At 38.8% G+C, this 10,056-nt stretch overlaps 3 protein-coding genes across 3 annotated transcripts in view; 1 reads left to right on the forward strand and 2 right to left on the reverse strand.

Annotated features, from left to right (window-relative positions):
- The window catches only part of LOC121886186 (NACHT, LRR and PYD domains-containing protein 12-like), a 281,314-nt gene that overhangs the window by 27,345 nt on the left and 243,913 nt on the right, over positions 1–10,056 (reverse strand). The window lies entirely within an intron of this gene.
- LOC121885457 (plancitoxin-1-like) lies at positions 1,255–2,515 on the forward strand. Its single transcript, XM_042394945.1, has 3 exons — positions 1,255–1,538; positions 1,624–1,842; positions 1,975–2,515. Exons 1-3 carry the CDS (start codon positions 1,364–1,366, stop codon positions 2,334–2,336), a joined length of 756 nt encoding a protein of 251 aa, XP_042250879.1. The 5' UTR covers positions 1,255–1,363; the 3' UTR covers positions 2,337–2,515.
- LOC121885440 (septin-1-like) lies at positions 3,551–9,466 on the reverse strand. The gene is made up of 3 exons (XM_042394917.1): positions 9,387–9,466; positions 8,062–8,128; positions 3,551–6,378 (listed from the first exon to the last, which is right to left on the reverse strand). Exons 2-3 carry the CDS (start codon positions 8,070–8,072, stop codon positions 4,782–4,784), a joined length of 1,608 nt encoding a protein of 535 aa, XP_042250851.1. The 5' UTR covers positions 8,073–8,128; positions 9,387–9,466; the 3' UTR covers positions 3,551–4,781.

Genomic DNA, 10,056 nt, shown 5'->3' on the forward strand with positions numbered 1-10,056 from the left:
AATTGATTGTGCTCTCTGTACACCATCTGTCAATAACACCTTAATAGGCTCCATTAAAACGCAGCAAGTGAGTAAAACCACAGAGCAACACAGACAAATAAATAGCAGCCAGAAATTTTCATCTACTAAAGGAAGGAATCTCTGTTTGTATGTCCTTCGCGTAACTCTTGATCCGTTCATAGGATCAACTCCACAATTGGCAGGTGTATGGCTGGGGACCCATGGGAGTGCACTGTCCAATTTGGTGCAATTTGGACACACGATACATTTATTATTAATAAACTTTGAATAAACCAGCGATCAATAAGCTGCTCCGCTCTGTGCGGGGCGGAGCTTCAGGGCTCTGCCGACTGACTCCAGCATGTCAGAAACAGCGGAGACGAGACGGGACGTGAATCAGAGAAAAGTGCTCTAAAAAGAGAAACCAGAACTTTTAATCAAGAATGGACACTCTGAGCCCATGTCTAGAATCACCATTACAGACAAAGCTCAAATCTTTGGAGCAAACATACCCGCTCAAATCTGACCTGAATGAGAAAAGAACATTTATTTACTATTAGAGTACTTATTATATAAAACATCTGTGTATGATAGAATGTTAGTTTCTTTCATGTTGTTGTTGTTTATCCTTATTCACACCTCACACAAGCTGGATTAAGTTTTCTTTGCTGAACAGACGTGTTTTGAACGGGCACTGCACTAGTTTTCACAATGACAGAAAGATTCAGATGCAGAGTAAAGGTTTCTGGCTCAACTTCACCTACTTCCACGGTGCACAGAGAAGGTAAACAAGTCTAAAGAGATGAGAGACGCGTTTCGGCTGGTGGCCTTCATTAGGGTCATCATAAAACACATTACAGACAACATTTAAATAGAGTAAGTTAGGTATGAAAAACAGTAAAAAAAAAAAAAAAAAAGTGAAAAAAAATATAAAAGTCAACCAATCATGTACATCCAGACACATATCAGCCAATGGGGCATCTACAGAGATGGGTTGGATATATGGTCATGTGGTTTCAGGCTGATCGTTGTTAACGATCAGATTAACACCTTGCTTCTTTAAAAAGTTGTTTCTTCTGTTTTCTCTCACAGCCACCAAACTTTGGATTCATCAGCTACAACGATCAGCCTCCGGATTATATGAAGAAGAGTGTTTCTTCTTCATACGGTCACAGTAAAGGTAAACAGAGAAAGCTTCTCTCTCACAGGGAACATGTCTTTCTGTTCTCTGCTGATTTACCTTCAATAATCAAACCGACTTCAGATTTGTCCAGCTGGTCCATGACCTTGTGTTTGGGTCAGTTGGGGTTCAGCTCTGTCAGTCTGGTGTAGCTGCTTCAGATGAGCTGCTGTCTGACTGTTCATGTTCACAGGGGTTGTGATGGTGCAGAAGAACCGCAGAGGAGTCTGGCTGTTACACAGCACACCACATTTCCCTTACAAGAGAGATAAAAATCATTTCTGGCCTGAAAGTGGAGCAAGTAACGCTCAGACGTTCATCTGTGTAACGTTCAACTACGACCAGTTTGAACATATCGGTAATCCATCTTCATATTTGCTGTGTATTATTCTTAGTGTTTGAATTGAATGATACTATAAATGTGTCTGTCTTAATGTTTTCAGGTAAACACCTGCAGTACATCAGAGCGTACCCATTCGATCATCATATTCCATCAGGCTTTTATAAAGAGCTTCAGGACGCTGCAGAGAAGAAAAACCCCTACAGAACCCTCAAAACCCACAAAAAACCTAAGGTGGAACCTGATAAGTTCCAGCAGCTGGTATCCAGTGGAGGGAAGAAGTTTTACAGCATTGCTAAACAACGGTCCAGTAAGGTAGAGGGTGAGTTTCCTGCATGTTTCTGTTTAAGTTCTTGGGATGTGTATCATCACTACTACCGATTCAGTTCAGAAAACTTATTCATCCCTAAAGGGTCAACATGAGACAAACCAACACAAGATGTTGTTCTTGCAGTTGGAGATCTTTACGTCACTATCTCGGAGAAGGTCAACAGTGATGTGGATGTCCAGAGCTGGGGCCGCCAGCATGAGCGTGATGGTCCCTTCTGCCCTACAAATGGAGAAAAAGTGCAAAATATCGAATCTGTAAAAACTGGTTTGGGTGAATGGGATGCTGGCGATGATCATTCAAAGTGGTGTGTAGCTGTGGATCAGAATAAACCCTGGACCTGTATTGCTGATGTAAACAGAGCAAAGACACAGTATAGGAGGCCAGGGGGAGCGCTGTGCGTTAAAGATGCAGAAATAACAAACATATTCAAGAGCTTTGCAGTGAGTGTGGAAGGTTGTTCAGGTCCACGAAAACATGGACACTGATAGATGCTCAGACTCAGACTGACACTTATACTAATAAATAAATGATTAAATAAAGTTGACTCTGACAGTGGAGCTCACTCTTCATCCTGATTGGATGAATAATTTTTTAAATGTTGTTAGATTCTGTCAAACATACGGTGGTAAAATGTTAGATGGTGTGATAGACTTCATTAATCAGACAGCAGGATTGGTTGATGTTGTGTTGAATGATAATCTGTAACTCTGTACTGAGTGAAGTTTCTCCATCAGAGGAACCAAAGTGTTTGTGTTGGATGAATTCAATAAAACCTGACAGAAACACCTCGTTGTCATTGTGATCGTCATGTTTGTGTTCAGTCACACAGCTACAGAGCTTTCACCACTTCACCCACTGAAAAGATTAATTCATCAAGTCCTGAGTTGAATTTATGAGCAAACAACCTTTAAATATCTGATATTTTGGCCTTTTTTGACTGATTTTTTCTGAGTTTATTTTAAACATATCTGACATTTTATTCACCAAAAGTTGTTTAGATTTCTCTAAATCCATCTTTCCTTACAGCCAGATTCCTCTCTGTCCTCCAGGCTGTTTCTGAAGATATTTACATAAAATCCGCATTATTAATGAGCTCCTACTCTGATTGGCTGGAGGTGTGGCCCCCACCTTCACCCCCAGCCAATCAGAGTACAACATAATGAAATCAGTAGCATGTTTACCTGCAGCTGGACACAATTTATTACACAATTCCAGCCCTTTAAACTATGAGGTTAATCACTAAAACTGAAACATGAGACACAAACAGCTTCAAGTTAAGTTTGTAGATTCATGTGAAGGAAATTTAATATAACTTGTTGCCGTCTCAGTTATAGTTTGTAGTTGAGTACTATAACACACTTGAAGTACTTGAAGTCTTCACAGTTTAAACAGTTTGTTCTTCTTGTAATATCAGTTCAGTCTGCTCAGGTTTCCTTCAGTCCACATCAGTTGTGGCTCCATCTAGTGGTCACTACAGAAAACATCATTATCCAGAGTTGATCTAACATTCTTCAGGATATGTTCATTATGATGATGTGAGCTGTGTTTTCTTTGAGTCTCTGTCAGACTTGCTGCTCAGAATAAAGTCAAACAGACATTTAATGAACAAAGTTCAGCAGAAGCGTCAACAGAGTCAGAAAGCAGCTGATGATCCAGTGAAGACACTCTGAGCAAACTGGTTTCATCAAGATCACATTTTATTCATGATTCACAGAAAAATGCATCAAGCAGGATATGATTTAATGTAGAATAACACAATAACTTTCACATCATATTAATCTGGACTCTCGAGAAAATTACACAGAAATGTCACTCCTGAAACCTGCCGCTTGTTGTAGCTCAGCAGAAGCTTTCTCAGATGGGTGGGTAAGCTAAGATTTTATTCATGATTCACAGAAAAATGCATCAAGCAGGATATGATTTAATGTAGAATAACACAATATACTGCAATCACTCAAAAATAACTTGTGTCATCTGAAATATTAAACTAATCATTACAAGCTGTATGATTCAAATACACGTGAAGAAAATCTCATCAAACAGAAGCAAATGAGATTTCATGACTTCACTCAAAAACACAAACATCAGAAAATTGGATTCACGTCCAACACAGCAGAATATTTCAACGTTCTGTAACATCGTCTGAACAAACGCATTCAAATGAGAAAATCAATCATGTTTAATAAGGTTTAAATGAACTGACTTCTTTAGATGCTACAGGAGACTTTGTGTTAGTTTGAGTTTCAATCAGACTTTGGATGAATGGTTTCAAACACGAGGAGGCATCGCTCCGTCTAATTATCTCTACTTTTATCAGCCGCTCTGCTGTTACTTTCCTCATCTGTAGTCTTTTGTCCTGCACATGTGAACTTGTTTTAAAGCTGATTAGAAACCTGCTTTCTCACGTACATGGCAGAGAAATCTGAATAAGGTTTCTCTGATCCCCTACTCCAACTACTGAAAGCAGCACTTTTCTTCTTGTTTCTTGGTTCCTGAAGTGCAACTGAACACACTGACGTTGTGTTTTGATATTATGACTGAAGCTGAGAGCAGAAAAGAGGCTGAACTATGACAGGAAGTGATGTAAAAAAGAGTATTGATAAGAAGAAAAGCAACAGCTGCTGTTACTGTGAGACAGATTCTGACTCTGCTTTGACTGATGTGGATCAACAAATGATTCTCCTGTAATCTGAACAGTGAAGTGACGTCGATAATTAAACATTAAACTACAAGAACAAACAGGAACAGAGCTCGCTGTTTCTCACAATCACACATTTCACATTTAAAAGATGATTCAGTTATTTTCTGATGTAGTTTTTACATCAACATTGTAATTAAAAGGATTATAATGAAGTAATGTTTGTGATGTTTAAACATTTATATGAACAGTGTAGAGCTTGTTGTCTATACAGCTGTCTGATGTTGTTCATCTACATCACTGCATCTTTAACTGCTTTACCAAATGCTGTTAGTTTACCAAACATGTTCCGCAGTGCTGCTCTGGTTCCTTCATCCCTTTGACGTTTCATCTCCTCCAGCTTCTGGACCTTTACTCTGTCTTTTCTCTCCTTCATCTTCTCAATCAGGAAGTCCAAGTGGACATGAGTGGACATTGAGTTAACATTCAGGGCTTTCTGCTCCAGTGTGAGAACATGTTGGTAGGCCTCATCCAGCAACTTTATTTTCTCAGCTTTCAGTTCTTCCATCTCTGTTTGAAGATTTTCCATCAGACTCATCTCCTTCTCACATTCAGCTTTATTTTTTTCATACTTCTGCTTCACATCTTTAAGGGTCTTCTGAACTTTCCTCGTCTTGTTCACATACCTCCAGTTTTCTTTCACATGATCTGATGCAGGACACCCCCCGGTACATGAGGTGCAGCGACCTCCTTTCATGACCTCACACCATGAGGCATCCCAGGCCCATGTGCATCCAGGATGGTGACAGTTCTCTTCACAGATGTTACAGGTGACAGCTTTAGTGTCCCACTGGGCATTAATCTTTTCTTTCTCTTTGTAGACCTCATCAACTTCTGTAGTGAACTTCTCATTCCTCTTCATCTCTTGTTCATGTTTCTTCAGAGCTTCTTTAGTTTGTTGGATCTCGTTCTGTTTTAGTTCAATCAGCTGGATTCTTTCTTGCAGGTTGTGGATGCAGGCTGTTATTCTGATACGTGAGTTCAACACTTCAACAGTCGTCTTCAGCTTTTGAGGTTTAGATTTTTCCAGGAAGTCTGTGAATTCTTCCATTCCTGTCTCTGTTACCCTCCATGCGTTCCCTAAAGGAAGCTTTGTTTTCTTTGTTCTCTCTTCTTTCTGGCAGTTATCAAACAGGAAGTGAACGGGTTGATCCTCCTCATCTATGGCACATTTAATGTTTGCAGCTCTAAGAGCTTCCAGAGCATTTTCAGGTGTTATTCCATTAGAGTTTGTGATGAGAGCGATGATGTTCTTCTCAATGTCTTTTCCAAACAGAGACGTCACTGAATCAAAGATGTACATCAGTCGGTCACTCACTCGATTCACACTCGCCTTCAGCACCAGACCCACTGCATCAATTTCATGAACTCCATCTTCTGAGCGGAACAAGTCAAATAATCTTTGACTGATGTTGACATCACGTTCAATCCCTCTGGTGTCTCCGTATCCAGGAGTATCGATGATGGTCAGAGAGAAGGGCAGAGTTTTATCTTCAAAACCAAAGATCTCGTACACGATCACATCTGATGTCTGACTCTCTGACTGACTTCTCTTCTCGTCTTCTACAATCTCAAACCAGATGTTTTCATCAAACTTCACTCCCATGGTGTAGTTGACCAGAGCGTTGATCAGAGTAGATTTTCCTGTTCCTGTTTCACCTACAAGTAAGATGGTTTTGTTTTTCTTGTTCAGGTTTTTCTCACCAACAGTTTTTCTTGTCAGATTTCCAAACTTCTCTTCCTTTGGTCTCAGCTGGTAGACAGCAGGAGATCCTGAAGAGATCTGAGAACCTTTGGAGATGATGTCCTTGTATTTGAATGAGACGTTACTGATTTCGAGATAAAATAGAGAAAAAATAGAGAACTGTTTAATACACATATAAACTTAATGAACAGATTTGTACTCTTCCCTTATTGTACATCAGTCATTATTTTCTATTTGAAGTTAAAAGATATAAAATGAAATAAAATAAAAGAGAATAAAGTGTAATAATTGCTGATTTGAATAAAAGCCTAAATGTTGCCGCTGTGAGCTCAGTGGTTGAACCTCTAGCAGCATCTCAGCTACTGATATCATGAAGCTCATCACAGTTTAACAGAACAGAAACCACTGAGATCCATCAGCCTCCAAACTAACTCATATTTACCTCCAGCTGCTGACAGAAATCTGAGCAGCAACACTCACTGCATCAGCTGACAATAAGGAAATGAGTCCACTATGACATCACATTAGTGTTTGTTTTACTCTGATATTAATTAGTATTGTGGTGTCTGTGGCTCAGGAGGTAGAGCAGGTTGTTCACTAATCAGAAGGTCAGTGGTTCAATCTTTGGACAAGATACTGAACTCCAGATTGATCCTGATGGTTGAGTGTGTGTGTGTGTGTGTGTGTGTGTTTACTATTATCTAAATCATTTGGTTTTGATTGTGTCTATTACATTATTATTATATTATTATTATTATTTCTTGTATGTTTTACTGTGATGAAGACACAGTCGCGTAGAAACGTTACTCTGTTTGCAGTATTAAAGGCTGAGAATCAATCAGTGTCTTTTCTGTCTGTTGTTTTCTGTCCCTGATCTGAGAAACATCTGATTCAGCTGCACATTGCTGGACGACGCCTGGAGAACCTTTTTACTTAGAGGCCTGATGATATTCAGCTGCACTACATCAAAAATGAAAGCTGTACGCAGGTCAGCAAGTAGTGAAACATGAAAAACATCAGAGCACTAGTTGACTGACTTTATCATTTGTAGACCTGTGTAATATTCCTATAATTCACCTGTAGAGACTGAAAACATATGTGGAAGCTTCCTGATGTTACAATGAGGTTCACATACTTTACATTCTCTGATGTCATTTCTAACATCTCTATAATACTTTAAATATTCCTACAGTAACTTGACACTGACTGTTTCTGTCATCAGTATTGTGTTTATGTCTCCTAACTTCATCCACCTTTATCTGAGTTTTAATTGATCATATATAACAACATTACTACTTTCTATGGTAGATAATCAACAGTGAGTTTATGATATTGTTCTGAAATGACATTATAGGGATTGTCAGTTGTGCATCTTGTCCAGAGGCTGAATATTCCTAACACACCTGTGCAGGCAGAGATCAGAGTGAACACACCACTGCATTGTTATCAGCTGTTTCCACACACACACGCACACACACACTCACACACACACTCACACACACACATACACACACACACACTCACACACACTCACACGCACATATACGCACACACACACACACTCACACACACGCACTCACACGCACACATACACACACACTCACACACTCACACGCACACACACTCACACACACACACGCACAGACACTCACACACTCACACACTCACACGCACACACACTCACACACACACACGCACACACACTCACACACGCGCACTCACACGCACACATACACACATACACACACACTTCCATGCATTTTGTTCTAATTGTATTTTAATGGTTATTTGTAGTAATGTTACTCACGACGTTGCCATGATGCTGCCTGTCAGAGAGACTCCACACGGTGAGGATGAAACAGGTGTTTTGGTATCTGGGAGGACAAAATGAAAACCATCATAAAGTGAAATAAAGGTGTGAAGAACTTGCTGCAGAAAGTTTCAGTGCTGCACATTTTGAGCGACGAGCCGCTCGACCAACAACGTCTCCTAGAAATGATGTTTGTTTGCTACTAAATGGAAACAGCATATATGTTCTGAAGGAAACGTCCTGCTGCCTGGATTAAACTTTTATATCAACATAATGAGGAAATGTTGTTAATTAATGTATCTGAATGTAAATGTCCAATAACAACACATTTGGTTTGTTTTCTATAATATGTGAGTGGCTGTTTGAATGAGGGTTCATGGGGTTACAGTAGACCTTGTAACAATAAATCATTTTATGATGGGACAGACTTACCAAACAGTCTCTATACAGGGTTTACTTTAGTTTATTCAAGTCCAAATTACCATCACATGCAGTGGACACATTGGAAGTTACTGGTGTCTGTAATCATTCCTCCTGTCCACACTGGCTGTGATGTGATCCCTTATTTATAGCGTCCAAACACTGTAAACAGGTTTGGTCATTTGAACAGTATTTTACTTTAATGTGTTCAGTAGGATATCAGTGTGAAAAGTCTCTTACTGTAAATCACAAAGGATTATGGGAAAATATGTGTAAAGTACAGACTGTAATTCAACTCTACTGTAAATCATTTACAGTAATATATCTGCCCCCAAAACTGACCAATGAGGACGCAGAATTTATTCTTACATTTGGTTCTCTATAATAAATTGAGATTTTTATAACATTTGATGATTAAATCCAGGTTTTAAATACAAATAAATTGTCTCCAGATTAACTTGGCTTTCTGTTTCAGTAAATTAAATGTAACTTGGTTCTTCTGGGCATCACTACCATGAGCTGAGAGCTGTATAATAAAGATATTTAGTGCCAGACGTGTCTGTCTATCTTCAGTTAAATAACAATGAACTCCATGACAGGCTGATTAATGTAGTCACATACACAGATATGTTCCTTTAAACTTTCATGTCTTTGGTTACTAATAATGAGAGAAAATGTAAATAACTGTCATATAACATTTTCAACATTATTGATGTGTGAGAACTCATTGACAGAAAAAACAGCTTTTAGTTTTTCATTTTGATTTCATTTAATGTTATTCTATAACATTTCATTTATTAAGTTATTACATTCAGTTATAGTGAGATTTTTCCTGCAGCATTTGTGTCCAAAAATCCAGATATTGAAAGTTTTTTGTGGTTCTTCGTTCAAAGTGTTCTTACCTGTGATGTTGACTTGAGGAAGCTGTGAGATGCTGAAGAGGCAGGAAGAGCAGAGAGGAGCCAGACTGCAGAGGAGGAGAGGAGGGTTTATATAATCAGAGAGGCAGCAGGTCACATGATTTCACAGAAACAGTCTCAGAGACCTCCCCTCCCCTCCCAGAGTCAATAATACATATAACACATATAACACATATAATCATGATATAAATCATGAAATTGCTTTTTAGCGGATGTGTGCATGTATTTGGAATACAGATATGCATGTGTAAGTGTTAGTTTATCCTTCGAAAGAATATCAGATCTGTGAGCAGATGTCACAGGTTGTCGTCCTTTCCATGTTCAATAAAGATCCACCTGGACCTGACTTCAAATACCTCAAATACTTCTCAAAGTTTCACTGTGCAACACATCTATGGGTCTTTTGTAAGTTTCGTATTTTTCGTACAAAAACCTACATTACATACATATATACATATACATATATTACAGACAAAAACAAATTAAACATGATCATGTTTAATATGAGCGGAACATCACGTCTCATGAAAATACACAAAGTTCAGCACAAGAGTTCAGAGCTGAGTTTGAAAAGCAACAGTTACAACAAGAAGACAGAAACGGTATTGAAATAACGCTGAGCAGTAAGTTTGCTTTTATGTTCTAGAACACT

Source organism: Thunnus maccoyii, chromosome 19 (assembly GCF_910596095.1).
Source record: "Thunnus maccoyii chromosome 19, fThuMac1.1, whole genome shotgun sequence".
Classification (NCBI taxonomy): Eukaryota; Metazoa; Chordata; class Actinopteri; order Scombriformes; family Scombridae; genus Thunnus; species Thunnus maccoyii.